This window comes from Anopheles cruzii, chromosome 2, assembly GCF_943734635.1.
Source record: "Anopheles cruzii chromosome 2, idAnoCruzAS_RS32_06, whole genome shotgun sequence".
Lineage (NCBI taxonomy): Eukaryota > Metazoa > Arthropoda > Insecta > Diptera > Culicidae > Anopheles > Anopheles cruzii.
This window is the reverse complement of record NC_069144.1, coordinates 30,480,506-30,497,606: the sequence shown is the minus strand read 5'-3', so window position 1 is coordinate 30,497,606 and position 17,101 is coordinate 30,480,506. Positions and strand designations below refer to the sequence as shown.

General features: G+C 41.6%; 3 protein-coding genes across 6 annotated transcripts; all 3 read left to right on the top strand.

Moving 5' to 3' along the window:
- The first annotated feature begins 3,474 nt into the window (after nucleotides 1–3,474).
- On the top strand, nucleotides 3,475–8,361 carry LOC128275619 (CTD small phosphatase-like protein 2). Of its 4 annotated transcripts, none has more exons than XM_053014201.1 (6): nucleotides 3,475–3,612; nucleotides 4,878–6,553; nucleotides 6,632–7,023; nucleotides 7,183–7,302; nucleotides 7,393–7,495; nucleotides 7,562–8,361. In XM_053014201.1, the coding sequence occupies exons 2-6, from the start codon at nucleotides 4,883–4,885 to the stop codon at nucleotides 7,625–7,627; spliced, it is 2,352 nt and encodes a 783-aa protein (XP_052870161.1). In that variant the 5' UTR covers nucleotides 3,475–3,612; nucleotides 4,878–4,882; the 3' UTR covers nucleotides 7,628–8,361. The 4 variants fall into 4 exon arrangements, with proteins under 4 accessions (XP_052870161.1, XP_052870170.1, XP_052870153.1 ...); XM_053014210.1 differs by having other exon boundaries at nucleotides 3,489–3,612; nucleotides 4,882–6,553; XM_053014193.1 differs by having other exon boundaries at nucleotides 3,592–3,757; nucleotides 4,882–6,553.
- Nucleotides 8,362–9,394: 1,033 nt separating this feature from the next.
- LOC128275651 (phenoloxidase 8-like) lies at nucleotides 9,395–11,745 on the top strand. The gene is made up of 5 exons (XM_053014235.1): nucleotides 9,395–10,276; nucleotides 10,338–10,439; nucleotides 10,513–11,140; nucleotides 11,206–11,449; nucleotides 11,519–11,745. Exons 1-5 carry the CDS (start codon nucleotides 9,395–9,397, stop codon nucleotides 11,718–11,720), a joined length of 2,058 nt encoding a protein of 685 aa, XP_052870195.1. The 3' UTR covers nucleotides 11,721–11,745.
- Nucleotides 11,746–13,426: 1,681 nt separating this feature from the next.
- On the top strand, nucleotides 13,427–17,020 carry LOC128275662 (uncharacterized). Its single transcript, XM_053014246.1, has 6 exons — nucleotides 13,427–13,664; nucleotides 14,546–14,869; nucleotides 14,940–15,028; nucleotides 15,265–15,553; nucleotides 15,815–16,098; nucleotides 16,163–17,020. Exons 2-6 carry the CDS (start codon nucleotides 14,635–14,637, stop codon nucleotides 16,253–16,255), a joined length of 990 nt encoding a protein of 329 aa, XP_052870206.1. The 5' UTR covers nucleotides 13,427–13,664; nucleotides 14,546–14,634; the 3' UTR covers nucleotides 16,256–17,020.
- Nucleotides 17,021–17,101: the final 81 nt, after the last annotated feature.

Genomic DNA, 17,101 nt, shown 5'->3' with positions numbered 1-17,101 from the left:
TGTTTCCAGATGCGCGCCTAAGCATGCTTTACATGTAGATTCCTGCTCTGGCGACGTCTGTTTAACATTACTTTTTAGTTAGGTCCTGTTCTGAGTCTTCCCGAGAGACATTTATGGCCTGGTTATTTATGGTTTTTCTATGGGATGGGAACGATGCGCGTTTCCAATTCCCGTGGGCTAGTTCTTGCGATGGAAATGAATGCTGCGTTCGCAACAAAGAGCTTAGAACAAAAGTTAATCAATCAGGCGAAACGCAAAAACGAAGCAGGTAACCGAAATCAAAGGAAGACACAGGCGACAGTAACGAGGACACAACAATTACCATGAGGACATGAAAGCAAAAACATCTCTACACCGATCCAGGGACATATTAAAGTCAAGTAACGACGAGAAATTGTTATAAGTGCGACATAGTGAAAGCAACGGGTCGTTATGTCCAGCGACCGACGTACGCCGACACGGACGCCGACGACACGGACACCAAAACGGACACTAGTCGTCGTTAGAGTGTCCCTTTTGCCGACGATACGGACTATAGTCGTCGTTAATGTGAGAAATCAGTCCGGTCGTCGGCAAAAGGGACACTCTAACGACGATTAGAGTCCGTATCGTCAGCAGAAAGGACACTTCAAAGCTGACCGTTTTGACAACGCTTATTTTATGGCTTGTGAGACTTGTTTGTTTACATTAGAACGGTGTATCGTACCGTGTGTGTTATGTGTGTTTGCCAAACATTCTACGCAGTAGACGGCGACGACGGGTCAGTATAGTTCGTTTCGTTTAGTTCGTTGGATGTTCCGTGTTATGAGTTAAACTAATCGTTTAAACAATTATAGTTTTGTGCACCGATTGATGTCTTGTTCTATTTTAGCTTCGTACTTGGCCCATCGACAAATAGTAAAAACGTCGTCAAGCGTACCCGGCCAAACACCGCTGCCGCCAGATACATACACAGCGACTGTACCCGTTCCAGATCCAGCATGTACCCGACGGCATGAATAAATGGTGTATTGCCATTCATTTGGTTTTGGAACGAGCATTTGGTGTGCGGCGATATGTTTTGAATCAGTTCAAACATTATAAAGGTAAGTAAGGTGTAAAGAAATGTATTTAGTTGCAGGTTAGACGAGTGCTGGATGACTTGGAAGTGAATGACGACGATGTGCGCAGCAACTGCCAGGGGTTGATGATCCGGCGACATTTTCAACAAATTTTGGAATTTTTATGAAGTCTTCAAATTACTTATGTTACCACGGTTTCGTAGTTCGGGACCGGGTTAAACCAACCGTGGGAACCACTGCTCAGAACGGAGTCCGCCTCACCGTATCGCCGTCGTCCGTATGGCGTAATGTCGCGCACTGCTAAGTACCCCAGCCAACCAACTGGACAAAGAGGTATGACAAGGGAAGTTAGCCTCCGCGGCCCGAGTTAGCCGTGTTATGCGTGGCGAGGGTGTTGCAGACATTCCTGCGCCAAAGCAACTGTACGGTCATGCGTGAGATAATCTATCAATCAGTAGTTCGGTTTAGTGGATTGTGAATCAGTGGATCAGTGGTAATGTTGCAGCTCACTGTTTGGGCCCTTTGCTGTGAGGTCGTTAGCGACGAAGGGGACCTGTTTTGAGCACTGATAGTGGGTTAACGCCAAAACGCGGTGTTCGTAACCCGTGACAAATACCCCAAAAAAATGCCGCCAGCAAGCAATCATAGTTTGTTTAATCTGGTTTTTTAGCGACACTGATCGTCGTTTGTGGGCCACATGGATTCACTGATCGTCAAACGTAACATTAAACTGAAATGGCCAACCGTAAAATGGTTTTCGTTTGATGTTCAAATTCCCCGTTGTAGCGCTAATGTTTATTGTAACTTGCTAATGTTTATTTACTTTATGTTTCGTTTTAGAACACAAGCCTGTCATGATGGGACTGGACAACGCCGACAAGACAACCATTCTGTACCAGTTTCTGATGAACGAGGTGGTTCACACGAGCGATCGGATTGAACGTGGAAGAGGTACGCACGCAGTTTACCAGATAACCAGTGGCCACTTCGTAAGCCGCTCACCGGTGACGGGTGTCCATTTGCCTCGTTTCTCATTCACTCGCCGTGCCGCGTATTTTCGTAACGTGCACCACGCAACTGTCATAAGTTCATAGTCACAACTGGTTGTTTAGAACAACGCGCCTCGCAGATCGTGTGGAAGAATATCCACTTTTTGGTGTGGGACCTCGGCGGGCAGCAAAGCGTCTAAACGGCGGGCAGCAAAGCGTACTACATAAACACAGAGGTGGGTAGGCGCCTGGACCTGCCCTAAGGACGATGGACGATGCAACGGAGTGTACTAACGGAGCACAAACCGCTTCTGACACCAAACTCATCTATTTCGTCGGATTCGCAAACATCGTCGATTGGCAGAGTGTTGTTGTTGATCTGATGGGTAAACCGAACCCACCTCTCGAACGATAGATTGTAATGTAATACGTGCGTAGTAATAATATTGTAAACCCGGCGATTGTGCGTTCGTCGTTGGGTAACGTAACTAAGTTTGTATTTTTAAAATAAATAAATAAATAACTAATGAAAAATAATGTTACTGGTTTTTGCTATAATAGATTTAATTATTTGAAATGAGCTATAATTTTAACAAAGCTTTGCCATAATGAGCTTTTGTAGCTATAAAATGAGCTTTTTTGACAATAGGCCGTTTTGCAGTCCCGAGCATAGTCCGTTGGACGGTCCAAAGGACTGCAAAGCTGCTTAATTTTGCCGTCTTTCGGACCGTCCAAAGGACTGTCCGAGAGTGTCCGATGGACCGTCCATCGGACTCTGTATCGGACATAGTTGCTCCTTGGGTTATCAGTCCCAGTGGTCGAGGAAATGGCTTTTAAAGCGAAGCCATTATTCTCACGTTAAACTTTTGCTTTAAAAACATTCAAAACAACATGCCAAACCACCGTCAACACAGGCACACATGTATGGAAATTGGATCCATTGGACCGAAATTGATGCTCGGCGCATTCAATTTTTTTGATCTGAAACTATGGTCGTATACAAGCAAATTGGTACTTTTTTGCTGTCTACACGTAACGATATATCGTTATGATTGGTCTCATACAAGGCATCGTTCAGATATATCGTTACGTGTAAACGGGCCTTTACGGTTTGTTCAAATATCTAAAGATAACACCAGAGGTAGCAAGTAGAGTTTAAGTGTAAATTGAAGGATATTACACAATTCTACTGTATTCATTGCACACTCTAAAGTGATACTGTGTGTTGTAAGTATAATCTCTCTTTTTGCACTCGACTGTTTTGACAATTGTTTTCCTTACGAACGCGTATCTCGTGAAGAGGATCTCTGTGACCGCCATGGCTCACACACATCTACATATCATACATCGCGACGCGAGAAGCGTGCGTGTGTGTGTGACGTCGAGCGAAAAGGTTGATGTCAAAAAAGTAGCCATTTTAGAAAATCAAAACAGAGTGAAAATATTAGTACTGTGCACCAGCGGATAAAAGCATTTTGCATGGAGCAAGATGTTTTAAGTTTTTATCAGTGTAAAGTTTAGTGTCTTTTCAACTCAAAAGGCGGACGAGATTATTGGGCAAGGTAGACGTGTTGTGATTATTGACTTCAAGTTTTCGCCGCCAAATCCGATGATCGAACGTAGAAAACAAGAGCCTGTTAAACATCCATTGATAAAGCTCAAATCAATTGTGTAGTACTTCGCTTGCTGCAATTCATGCAAAATACGGTATGAGATGTGGTTAATTTGACGGAAAACAATTAATTTACCTACGACAGGTTAAAAAATCGCATCTTGCTTTGCGAAGACGTTGGGCGGACGCCGTGATTTGACCGATAACATACGTTTTTGAAATATTTGTTTTCAAAGCCACCGGAATGAGCACTGTACGGAAACATGTTTTACTGTCGCGTGATTATGGATCGTAATGTTATTCAGAAGTAACGAAATGATGAAATGGTTCAACACGCTGGTGCGAAAATGATTTAACACAACTCGGCTGCATAAACAGTCCATCAGCCCACCTTTTTGAATGAGGTTGTTCTCATGCAAACATTGAACATATTTCTATTAAACATATCGATTGCATTACGCGTAATGTCTAAGGGTATGGAAGTCAAACTGTTGCCTGCTAAATATGGTCTATAGTGAGTGGACGTGCCATCGAAAGCGCGTCCACGCTTCGAAAAACCATACACAGCGACAGCATCACTTTCTCTCGCGCTAATTCACAATCGGAATCTAGCACAGGATCCGACAAGTGAATCTAGCTAAACGACTGCTTTTTCACCTTTGTTTTCATGTTGTTTTCTCATTGTTGGTTCGTTTCGAAGTTTTCGCTGTGGAAAACATTTACATTGTGTGGAAACTTTCTACATTTTTATGAACACACATTTTTTGTGTGACAAACCAAATGTTTCAGAGGTTTTTTTATATTGGGGATTTTAGAAACTGGACTTTTGATTACAATATATTACAATAATGACAATATATTTATGAAACAATTCTGACGTCATCTCCATTAGAAGAAGAAATATTCTACAATTTTTTCAATTTTTTGAAACGAATTTTCGGCAACGGCAGCCTATTCAATAACATCAGACTTGTGTATGACGCAAATTTCACAAACTTCAGAGACATGTGATAATTCAAACGTTACATTTAATAGTAGAAAACGATACTGGCATAATAGAAAACGTTAAACGTTTAATTAAACGGTATAAAAAATTCATTGTTTGTTATTTATCTCGTCATTATTTAGAGTATCTTCATTCGAAAAAGAAAGTTTAAGTTCTAGTAACTTTACTGTGTTTTTGACGATTGTCTTTGATTTCGACGTTTTTTTCAGATAGAATGTGGCTACGTAGTGAAAATAGAGATCGCCGCCTGCGCTCAAGTAGTTCCCGAGCTACTCCCAAATTAAAATCATGCCTTAAAGTGTCAAGTTCCAAGGCAAAAAAAGCTGTACATTCAGTGCTGGTAACGTCGTCCAATCGGCGATCAGTTGCCAAAGTTAATTTTGCATCCAAATGCAGAGCGGGTGGAAAATGCGTTGCGGTTTCGTCTACCACTGCTGCAGAACTGGCCATACCGGTTAAAAATGTCCAAAGTAATATAGAAACACAAACAGGCGAAATTCAGAAGCCTATGCTGCGAAACCGCCGTGGAAAACCAAATTCATCACCCCTTCACAGTACCACCATTCCCGAGGAATGCAAAGAAAACAGATTCTGCTGGCAGGATAACGAAAATATTACTCTGTTCGCTGGGGTGGCTTCCGCCGATAAGAATAATTGTGATGATTTGTCAGGGAACTCCACGAGGCCGGAGCTTCTTCCAGGATGCAGTTCGAGTAACGGTATTGCCACTCGTAACGTTGATTATGCCACGGACAAGATACCTAGATCGGAAGGCGTATTCTCCGCAAACGACACTGGCAGTTTGAGCTCGTCCAAAGAAAATATGAGTCAGCTTCGGTTAATGGCGTACAATTCTGTTAAAAGCTCTCTCTTAGATTACTCGAGTGCACAATCAATAAGTTCATCTTGTTCAATGAAAGGGAATTCAGCAATAACACAACAACAGTCGCATCAACTGTTCGCGGCCTCCAAGTGTATTACGGAATGCGACAGCACGACAACGGAATTAGATATTCCGATCCGAGTTAACGACGAACATGCTGCGGATCATATGTCATGTCCCGGGGAATTTGCGAAGAGAAGTGGATCTGCTTCCTGTCCATCGTTGGCTATCGTTGTGCCCGAGGTAGACTCTACTACCGACACAGTACAACCGTACTCGTCCGGGTCTAGCTGTCCCGAGGATGTAACCCCATATACTCTGAAAGAACCCTTTTCGCTGTTGCTGTCTTCGGTGACAAATTTGGCCCCTTCATCTTCTTCATCATCGTCATCCATAGTTTCGTCGGCTACATCTATGTCGACGTCCTCGTCCATGTCTGGTGGTCAACCTGTGTCACGTACAAACAATTCAGTTCCAGCTTCCGGATACGATGATAAACTGCAACAGTCCAACTTTTCGGCGGGAAACGGCGGAGACCTAGCAGTTGCTTCTGATTTAATTTCTATGTTCGATGAAGAACACTACCGAGGTGCAGCAGAACTGGGACAGTATAACGATTATTCGTATAATGTGCTGCTGACACAAGCGTTGCTCAGCTGTGGTGATGTGGCTGGATTAAATTTGACGGACAGCCAGGGTGATTTGGGCAATACGAATGATACCCAATTTATCTCCTCACTCAATTCGACGGCCATTGAGAATCTGAAAGCACTAAGTACATTCACGAACATGGGACATATGGATTCAATGTTGGACCAGGGCGCTAGCAGCAGCACGGGCCCGCACAAGGCCTACTTACCTGAGTTTAATCACGGAAATCACAGCTCCGACCAGCAATCTTTGATTCATAACATCGAGTGCAATGAGTCCGTTACAATGTGTGGTAACCATGACGAATTGTCTTCTGCACAGCTTGAAAATCATGAACGTATAGAAATGGAGGTAGGTTTGTTTTAGGTTTATTTGATTTGCGGTTGCTAATTAATGTTGCCTCTACCGTGATTATCCCAAAACAAACAGGAGGTGTGTGACGAGCAGCACGATGATGCGGCATATCGGGTCTTCGATCCATACTATTTCATCAAACACTTGCCACCGCTTACATGTGAGATGCGCTCCAAGTGTCCAGCATTACCACTCAAAACACGATCTAGTGCAGAGTTTAGCCTTGCATTGGACTTGGACGAAACGCTGGTGCATTGCAGCTTAGTGGAGCTTTCGGATGCCAGTTTCAAGTTCCCGGTGATATTCCAAGAGAACAAATATACCGTGTTTGTTCGCACAAGACCCTATTTCCGTGAGTTCTTAGAGAAAGTATCAACACTTTTCGAAGTGATATTGTTCACTGCATCGAAACGAGTTTACGCCGACAAACTTCTCAATTTACTCGATCCGGAACGTCGACTTATCAAGTGAGTGTAAATCATTAAAAACATCATTTAGGCACCATGTCTGCTTTGTAAAATCATACGTACATAGATAATTGGTATTTCGTTAATCTACCTATTATTTTTTATGTATGAATCTCAACAACTACTCTAATGATCGTTTCGTTTCTCCGTCTTTTACAGATACCGTTTATTCCGGGAACATTGTGTGCTAGTCAACGGCAATTATATTAAGGACTTAACTATCCTTGGTAGAGATCTTTCTAGAACAATAATAATTGATAACTCGCCACAAGCATTTGGGTAGGTTGGATTGTCTATGTACGGTGTAGTGTGTGTCGGAGTTTAATTTTTGTGAGAGCTTATCATTAATCGAGAGCTTGCATCTTTCAGCTACCAGTTAGATAATGGAATACCAATTGAAAGTTGGTTCGAAGACCAGAGTGACTCAGAGTTAATGAAAATACTACCCTTTTTGGAGCGTTTGGCCGAAATGGTAAGAACATTGTACTTTGGTAACACTTTCATAGTTTATTATTCATGTCCGTGTTTCTATTTCCAGCGTGAAGATGTTCGACCTCATATTCGGGAAAAATTCAGACTCTTTTCGTACCTACCACCAGATTAAAAACAATTACATCCGCGGTTTCTAATTGACATGCTTAGAAAACCATTTGATTGTATCATTTTAGTTTAATCAAACTGTTGTAAGTTTGCACGGTTGCCAGCATTGATTTGATGGCGAAATCGTGATAACCGGCTATTGAAAGAGCAACATATTAATAGCAAACATTCTTCACACCAATGTATTAGAAACTCTTTAATATGGCTTTATAGTTCCCTCGTACAGTTCTGTTCTGGAAATAGCACTATACAGGTAGCACAAGTTCATTCAATGTTTTCACACATAAAAGCATGATCCATGTTTTACACTAATATAAATAAAACGATAATTCTTTCTTTTTCATTTGTAAAATTGAACCGATGAAGCATTAAATAATGGTACAATACGTGCGAAAGCTTGCTTAGCAATCCGTTTAGCTATAATAATATATCAAGTATTTCTATTGGTCAAAAGAACAATGTTGAATTATTCTTTTAACTTTTTATTTAACTGGTTAAGCATAAATCAAAATTGAGGGATTGTGGAATGAACAAACGGAGAGCCATTGATCGTGTTGATAATAAAATATAATTGATTATATTTTGAATAATCATAACGCAATATTGCATTGACACATACGAAATATTACATTGACTATTAGAGTTTATTGCTCCCCTAATCACACGTTCAATAGACCTTTAAATCAATAAAAATATGTAGAGCTCACATAGTTTCAGTGTAAATAAAACTATTGTATTCGTCGCAAATATCGATACATGGAGTTTTATGTAACGAAAAGAACCTTCCGAATGCATTCATACAAGAGAAATATCACGTTCGTTGAGTTTCATATTTGCACTGTAATCATGGCAAAGAGACAATTACTTAAATTAAAAGCGAATGGCTACCTGTGTACAATAAAATTTGTCGCCAGCAACTCTGGCATCTCTGCGAATATTGGTCAATTATTGTATTTAAAATGATCTTTTGTAGGCCGATAGAAGCCTTGGCTGCATACTTATAAGCTTTCAAGAAATGAATCCGTCTTTGAATAGTATTATAGAGGCTGTTGCAAAATAGGAGTTAATTTATTCAATGCTCTGTGGTTGAGCCTTCCTTCTAGCTATCCCACAAGCAGTTTAGCGACTGCCGCCTGAGCACTGAATTTTTTACCCCTCTGTATAATCTATGTTAACTTGAGCGGTCGTTAGTTCTTGGTCTAGGTAGCGATATCAGCGAGACACACTTTGCGACATACAAAGATACAACAGTGGACCGCGCTGCTAACTCATGTAGTTCCTTCGGAATCTCAAAGCTTTTTAATAATAATATTTTTTCGCGAATCACTAAAAGGAAAATGGGAAAACCAAAAACTAACAAAAAAAACCTTTTAACCCAGGTCTGATACATAACTTCTTGCTTTACAAAAGAAGATGTATTTCTGGATCTGCTTTACTTGTGTTCCGATTCATCCACCTCTAGTTCGCGGTTCCAGCATTACAATAGCAAATTTAGCATTATAACGATTCATGTTCTAGTATTGCGTTCTTATCTCCTAGTATTGAGGCAGGGTTCAACGTGCTAATCTTGCGGTGTAACTTCTTGATAAATAAGTTGTTACATTGTATTGTTGTTGCTAATTGCACCGAATCAATGTGAACTTACAGTGTATTAGTCATTTTCAGTGGCTATAAATATGCTGAAACAATTGAGTAGTAAATCAGTTGCAACGTTGAGCGAAATACGCGCACAGACTTGGTTTGGTTCAATTTATACTAACAAAAACCTACAATGTCCGACATTAACACTGGGTATTTGTGTCTTATGACTCGTCCGTCTGAACCACTGTTTTACCCAAAGTACAATAGTGAAGTGTTTATGGACTTGCCGGTCCACTACTTGCCTGAACGATATCAGGCGATTGCGGAATCGATAAAAAATCGCTTAGGATCAGTCGCCAAGCATCACATAGTGATCGAACCAGTGAATGTGCCGGATCTGAGCTATGCAACCAGCATCCCGCAGCAAGGAGATTTTAATTTGTTCAGTCCGGCTCATAGGCGCGCCGCAGGCCAACTGGTTGCTGATTTGATCGCCCAACCGGATCCGAAGACGATGCTATCTGTTGCGGCCTATGCTCGAGACCGTCTGAATCCTACAATGTTTCAGTACGCCCTGACGATCGCGTTGATGCACCGTCAAGACACTAGAACCGTACCCATTCCGTCGTTTTTGGAAATGTTTCCCACACGGTTCGTTGATTCCAGCATTTTACCTCAACTTCGCCAAGAAGGGTTCATTGCCGAGCAGAAAGAGCGCATTGCTGTCGATATACCGCACAATTTTACAGCCGCCGAAGGCGAACCAGAGCAACGACTAGCTTACTTTCGGGAAGACATTGGACTGAACCTCCATCACTGGCACTGGCACTTGGTGTACCCACAGGAGGCTCCGTTGGAGGTGGTAAACAAAGACCGCCGCGGCGAGCTTTTCTACTACATGCATCGCCAGGTAGTGGCACGTTACAATGTGGAACGATTCTGCCATTTTCTACCAACGACGACGCCGTTGAAAAATCTCCGAGAGCCGATTCCGGAGGCATATTTTCCAAAAATTCTGAACAGCGCCTTAAACCGAACGTATCCTGGCAGGGCGACAAATCAAGTGATGAGCGTATGTAGAACTGAATCGCTTACCAGAACGTATTGCCCTAATCGACAGATTCATTGCACAGCATGTCAATCGTCCAGGGGACGATGCCGTCGCCACAATATTGGAACTGGAAACGTCGCTTGGCCGCATTAAAGAGGCGATTCATTCAAAATTCGCATTGTCGGTGAGCAATGGAAACAAAATAACGTATCCAACGGCATTGCTTTTCATCGAAAGTGGTTTCGTTATTCACACAGGCTGACGGTCAACGAATACCTTTGGATGAGCATACCGGGATTGATGTATTGGGAAACATTGTAGAGAACTCCATTTTATCTGTCAACCTACAACACTATGGAAACTATCATTCCTTGCTACATTCTATGATTGGTTTTATTCATGACCCAGACAATCTGTACCTTGAAAGTCACGGTGTGTTGGGTGATTTTCCAACAGCTATGCGCGATCCAGTCTTCTACCGCCTCCACGCTCAAGTTGACGAACTCTTTGATCAGCACAAGCAAAAGCTCGCTCCTTACAACGATAGTGAGCTCGCCTTTCCAGGTGTCGCTATCACCAACGTTTCGGTGCAGATAACAAGCGGGAAGTCTGCTAAAAATCGGCTCCTCACCTTTTGGCAACGGTCACAGGTCGATCTGGGTGCTGGACTCGATTTTGGACCCCAAGGTAATGTTATCGCCACTTTCACACACATCCAACACGCCCCATTCGCCTACCAGATCCTCGTGTACAACGAAACAAACCAGGAAAAGAAGGGAACCGTGCGAATTTTTCTCGCACCCATCGATGGTGTGGATGGGGACCAATTTTTGCTGGCTCAACAACGCCGATATATGATTGAACTGGACAAGTTCGTCGTGAAACGTAAGATTGTTATATGGTTCCACTGATAAACGGTTCACTTGAGTCAAGGTCTTTTCCCTTTACAGTGCATCCTGGCGAAAACCGTGTTATCCGAAAGTCGGACCATTCCAGTGTTACCGTACCGTACGATCGGACATTTGGCCGCGTGGATGTATCCAGTATGCAAGGCGCTGAGAGGTTCCAGTTTTGCAAGTGTGGTTGGCCGGACCACATGCTACTACCGAAGGGGTCTCCGGAAGGACGTAAGTTCGATCTGTTTGTTATGGTTTCAGACTACGAGCAAGATAAGGTCGAGACAGGCGTCCTCGAGTAAGTATGGTGGCATGTTAAAATTGGTTCAATTTCTGCTAACGAGTATAACTTCATTGTGTGCAACAGCGACGGCAAATGTAACGATTCCCATTCGTACTGTGGACTCCAAGATCAGATGTATCCGGACCGACGCGCTATGGGATTCCCGTTTGATCGACTGCCTACTCCAAACGATCATATGATAAGAGACTTTTCATCACGATTCTCGAATATGAACCGAACTGTGGTAGAGGTTGTTTTCACCAACACGGTTATCGCACGTACATAATGTGCATACTGCATATGCATATTTACTGGCAACATTTGGCGCTCGTTTGATTTATAACTCCCCTACGTTGTACTAATAAATACGAAGCAAGTTGAATCAAACGCTTTGGGTTTTTTGTAATGATGTGATGTGATGGTGATGATGATGATCTCTTTTCAGGCTCTTCTTGTGGGGAAGATCTGCGAAGCAAGCATCGCGTTTTGCACGAACACGAAGTTTGCCTCTTCGTCTTCGAACGTCTTCGAAGAAGTCGTCGAAGAAGTACATCTTTCTTCTATTTTATTACTGCAAACACTCAATAATTGATTATTATAATCGCGGAATAGGCTCGCACTGGGAGGTGTAATCGCATGCAATCAAACAACATGGCATCATAGGAATTGGTTAACTTGAATTTAGTTGCTATTCGAAATAGTGTTAGTCCTTACTCACTGTACAGCAAGTCGTGATGCGGGGAAAAATTGAAATTAAGAAACGAAGAGAGATATTTGGCTGGTTCTGATTTCCTCTTCTTGTTATAAAAAAAACACATCATTAGAATTGATTATTATTATTATTATTATAACGAACAGAGCCGTATTAAACACCAACTTTAAGTTTTACACTCAAGTTGATGCACTGTTAAGATTCGAAATGACGCGAACTACAGAGCACTATCGGTTTTACAAGCTTTGTTTGAAACTAATTTTCTACCTGATTTTATCATTTTCAATGACAGGAAAAGATGATTAAATTTGTAAAACGAAATCTGATTATTATTTATCATCATCCGCCCCACAAATTTTAATTCTGTTAGTGACTTTGTGTTTTATTGAATTCTAGAAAAATGATTTTAAATTCCAGCACTGCCAAAAATGTAACTGCTCAAGAACTGAACAATTCAAGAGAGCCAAGAACTATCCAATCCCAGTTTATTTTAATCTAGCGTCTGATATGGCTATTGCCGCTATGTGGTTCAAGTTACTCTTCTTCAGTTTCAGTTTGTTTTACTTAGAAGTAATCGTTTATTTATTTTGAGGTAGGTTTTGGGTTAAAGTTTTGGGATACCAAGGTTATAATATTGGAGCTTCAATTGGAGCATGCGTACAAGATAGAAGAGAAACTGAATAGAATTGAAGAGATGGTTTTTGTCTGTTTTTAAAAAAATGCCTTTGCTCGCTCATGATCCGAGTACCTTTTTGACAATACTCTATAATACTAGTCTACTACTAGTTCTAGAAAGAAGGATTGGTCTGTAACCACATCCTCTTTAAGTCGCCGAAAGTTCGCTCTATACTTAGCATAAGAATTTAGCACTGCAAACAATTCACGATGCTCGATCTGCTTATACTGTGTGGAGCTGTAAATTGCTATTGCTATTGCGAATTGCTACAATAACTCGGAGTATAAATAAAGTCTACTTGAACGTGTCACCTCCCAAAATATTAAATTTTCAATGATTGCCGAAGTTCAGCTAGTCCAGAAGTGCTTTAAAGCTCAGATTAACGTTGTGGGTCTGTCCCAAGGGCTGCTTTTCTCTTGCTGGATGGCAGACTTGGCGAATAGTTTCTAACAATAACCCTTTATCTATGCTCTCTAATTTCTATCAAAGTGTCTCTCTCTCGCGCGCGCGCGCTCAATGAAAATTCTCTTCGCGGTTGAAACTGTTGGAAAAAAGATGGCGATCTGTTCAGCGATATTTTGACAGTTCGAGAAAGATACGCGAAATCTACCAACATTAAGTTTTTCGTACATTTCTACACTTTCCAGCAAAGGAAAGATGTAAAGACGGTTGCGAAAGAACTGCACCCGAACAATAATATAAAGTATAATTTTTGTTAAGTTCGAAACTCTCTGGCCGAGGTCTTGGCTGCGTCAACTAGTAACATCTAAATATTGTAGCGGAAGTGCAGTTTTATGTTAAAGTGTTACTGTGTCTTGGTACAAACGAGGATAGATTAACAAGTAAGGAATAAGCTATGCAATAATAGCCCATAGCAATGGTGCCATAAAACGTTTGTAGAATCAGTGTTCAAGCCATATGTTCGTAAATGGATGTTTTCCATTTCCATGGATATCGATTTTTGTTCTGGGGGAAAACAGTGCACACGAAACAGAAACGTGTATCGTGCAACGGGAGAGAAGTAAACAAAATACTTTTAAAGTTTCGATACGAACAATTGTTTAGTTTACTAGGGCAGCAAGGAGACAGTATAACAGTGCAATAAATGAGATGCATTTAGTTGCCTTCAAACTAGTAAATAGGGGTCCGTTATCCCATGGTGGCCATAGGACAAATTATACATTCTAATTAATCAGTTCAGGGTTTTTTGCGCATCTAATATGTTAGCCATGCTATTTCAAGGACATTTTCGATTCGTTTCGGTTGTACAGTTTACAAAAAAATGTTATTACAAGAGTTATGTAGAAAAGATTCTACTTTCAATTTGAAAAAAACCGCAACACGGCTTTGTTTTCTTCTGCTGTATATCAATATCGATACAGCCTAAATCGATACAAACTTCTTCTTCTTTTTTGGCGCTACAACCGCTGAGCAGTCTTGGCCTGGCACCAGAGACAATGCTAATCTCTGATGCTCTTCTGTAACATTTAATTTTTACGGACGGGATTGTTAGCCCCGCGCCAACCCCCCTCTATCACGCCGGTATCGGGAATCGAAACCATGGCCGGTTGAGTTACAACCGATCCCGGGATTCGAACCACGGCCAGCTGCGCTGACAGCGAAGAGCACTACCGACTGCTCTATCAGCGGGGGTCGATACAAACTATGCAGTTGTAAAAATATTTGGAATTTTTTAAATAACATTTCAATCATTTTTATTTAGTGGAGAAAAATGTGAAAAACTAGAGCGGTACGTCATCTCGAGTTATGTGCTTATGAGTGATTGGGACAAAATACAGTGCAATTTCTGCGATGGCTCCTTTCAAACTCAAGTTCCGCATGGGCAGTGGTTCGTCGCGCAGCACGTCTCAGGAACAGCACGCTCCAGTAGATAGTCAAACTAATTCTCTTGGAGGATTTTCGAACAGTTCGAACGCAATTGATTTTATTGATGAGTCAGAGCAGAGTAACGATAATCTTGTTTCGATGAGCAACGATCAACGAGCCTTATTATTAACCAGTGATACTCCCGACGAACAAATTTCAGGTAAGTTATTTGATGTCTCGGTTTAGCTTACTAAATGCATAAGCATCATTGTGCCAATTTACGGTTGCAGGATACGACAATCCTGCTCTAAGCAACACCGAAACAGCGAATATCATACCTCTTAGTCCGCCTCCGTCATACGAGTACGTGCTTGAAGAAGTAAGTTTTTGATGTGAGAGCGTTTAAGAATTAGTTCGAAAATTCGAAATCACCAATGGAGGAAAAGAGGCTTTAACTAAATTTGGTTATAAGACAATGCCCGATAGCGGGGTTCACACTTTGACTTATATTCATCCTGATACCGTGCTTTGTAAATAAATGGCAGTGTTCTCCAATTATTTCTGCTCAGCTTCATGTAAAAAAGAGTGTTGAATCACATGTATCAATATCTTCAGAACCGCATGGCAGCATTGGACAAGGAAAACAATCGGACATCCTTACTTAGCGAATCCATAGCTACTCTAAACCTGGAGCATGTGTCAAGCAACTCGTTGGGTGCGGAGAACAGTTCAGCTTTCCCAGAAAAGGACACACCTAGTTCGACAACACACCAGGAATCCACAGATTCATCTCTACACACCTTCAGCTCGGCGATCACTTCTTCGCAAGAGAACTTGCTTAATTGCACCGGCTCTTGTAACTCTGTGTATCAGCTCAGCTGCAATACAGCACTGCAAAGTCTAGGTAACGTGTCACGCTTATGCTTTATTCATCTACATTATCTAAATTGAGGGTCATTTACAAACGTTCGGTGAGCTTAGAACCACCCACTAGACGAACCTGATAAACGGGACGAAACGAGGTCGAAAATCGTAACATACTACAACATTCTTTCTACTTACCGGTTTATAAATGTATTCCACAATTTAGAAATATCCGACCGAACTTTGGTAATCCTTCGAATAAACTATATTTTTTGAAAATTGCAATTCACCTGCTTCTCAGTTGAAGATGTGGAAACAATGACTTTTGACGAAACCTGCCTTTCACAAGACAACCAGGAGGGCCTAGCTTCTGACGAAGAGTGCAGCGTTGATAGCACTGCCCCGCAAATTCTCTATTTACACACCGGCTCTCGGAGCGAAGTAAAGGGTCCAGAAATACTTTACAAGTCCAGCAAACGACTATACAAAGCTGTAGCCAAAGAGTGCGGGATCTCGTGCAAAATGTCCGATCAGTGCCGCTGCTTGGATTGCCAAAGCCGATACTTTGACTGCGAGTACGATCAGGTAAGCAAACCATATCGAAGTGAAACATCGGTAATCTTGACAAATATTCCCACCTCTCTCACAGAACGAGCACGAGAAAACCGACGGAGGCCTAGGCGCCGGGACACCAATGTTCATCAGTGAGGTGATGCACGGTTCTGCATGCATTATTCTTTAAGTCTGCATGAAGCATAGGGTTTTGATACGCAAACTAATGGATTAAATACTGTTCTGGATGTCATATAGCGCATGAGTATTTCTAGGATTTTAGTCAGAAACCCCAATGGCAGGCGATAAAGTCGATTTTGACGGTGTAACATTAAATAGAACGATATGCAATTGATTAAATGAAAAAGACCAGGGAAACGTTAGTTTTCTTCAACTTCGCAGTACTGGGCGACTTTTTAGAGAGTGGAACACATTTGTGCACGAGGCACATCCATCATTAGCAAAACATGATGTCCGTAATGCAAGGAATGCCAGTACAACGCAACAAGTGAGAGCTAGCTAGGGGATTGAGCTCTTTATAACAAAGAAACGATACAGGCCTTGAATGACTAGCGAATGAGTTAAACGATTCTATTAGTTTATTTGTCTCTTAAGTCGGTCGACTCGTCTCTTATGTCGATCGTCGATCGAAACAGTGCTGCCAACTAACTAAACGGTGAAGCTTTGGTTTCTCGCGCTACTCGTAATGTAACATTGCTAATGTAACTGTTAAACCCCATCTCTTCAATAAAATTATTTATGAAAAAGTATCACACGCGGTGCTAGAGCATAAGCGCAGAGGAAGTGTAATGAACAACGAGCTAGAATCTGCTATTCTCCTTGCATCTTCAAAACACGCATCAACTCTCACTGCCCACCTACAACCATCGATCTTACGAGTTTCCAGATGATCTATAATCCTTCAAGGAGTCCAAGGTGTCTACAGAGTTAAGGGGATCTTTCTTGTGGATAAATAAACTCGAGCGTAATGTGAAGCAAACACATTGTTCTATATTATAAACAACACGAAAACTAA

Bases quoted from the DNA above. Each gene is read 5' to 3' on its own strand.
- LOC128275651 (XM_053014235.1), top strand. From the start codon at position 9,395: ATGTCCGACATTAACACTGGGTATTTGTGTCTTATGACTCGTCCGTCT. The intron at 10,440-10,512 runs GTGAGCAATGGA...TTATTCACACAG, and splicing joins ATTCAAAATTCGCATTGTCG to GCTGACGGTCAACGAATACC. The intron at 11,141-11,205 runs GTAAGATTGTTA...TTCCCTTTACAG, and splicing joins GGACAAGTTCGTCGTGAAAC to TGCATCCTGGCGAAAACCGT.
- LOC128275619 (XM_053014201.1), top strand. From the start codon at position 4,883: ATGTGGCTACGTAGTGAAAATAGAGATCGCCGCCTGCGCTCAAGTAGT. The intron at 6,554-6,631 runs GTAGGTTTGTTT...CAAAACAAACAG, and splicing joins ATGAACGTATAGAAATGGAG to GAGGTGTGTGACGAGCAGCA. The intron at 7,496-7,561 runs GTAAGAACATTG...TTCTATTTCCAG, and splicing joins TGGAGCGTTTGGCCGAAATG to CGTGAAGATGTTCGACCTCA.
- LOC128275662 (XM_053014246.1), top strand. From the start codon at position 14,635: ATGGCTCCTTTCAAACTCAAGTTCCGCATGGGCAGTGGTTCGTCGCGC. The intron at 15,029-15,264 runs GTAAGTTTTTGA...CAATATCTTCAG, and splicing joins ACGAGTACGTGCTTGAAGAA to AACCGCATGGCAGCATTGGA. The intron at 16,099-16,162 runs GTAAGCAAACCA...CCTCTCTCACAG, and splicing joins TTGACTGCGAGTACGATCAG to AACGAGCACGAGAAAACCGA.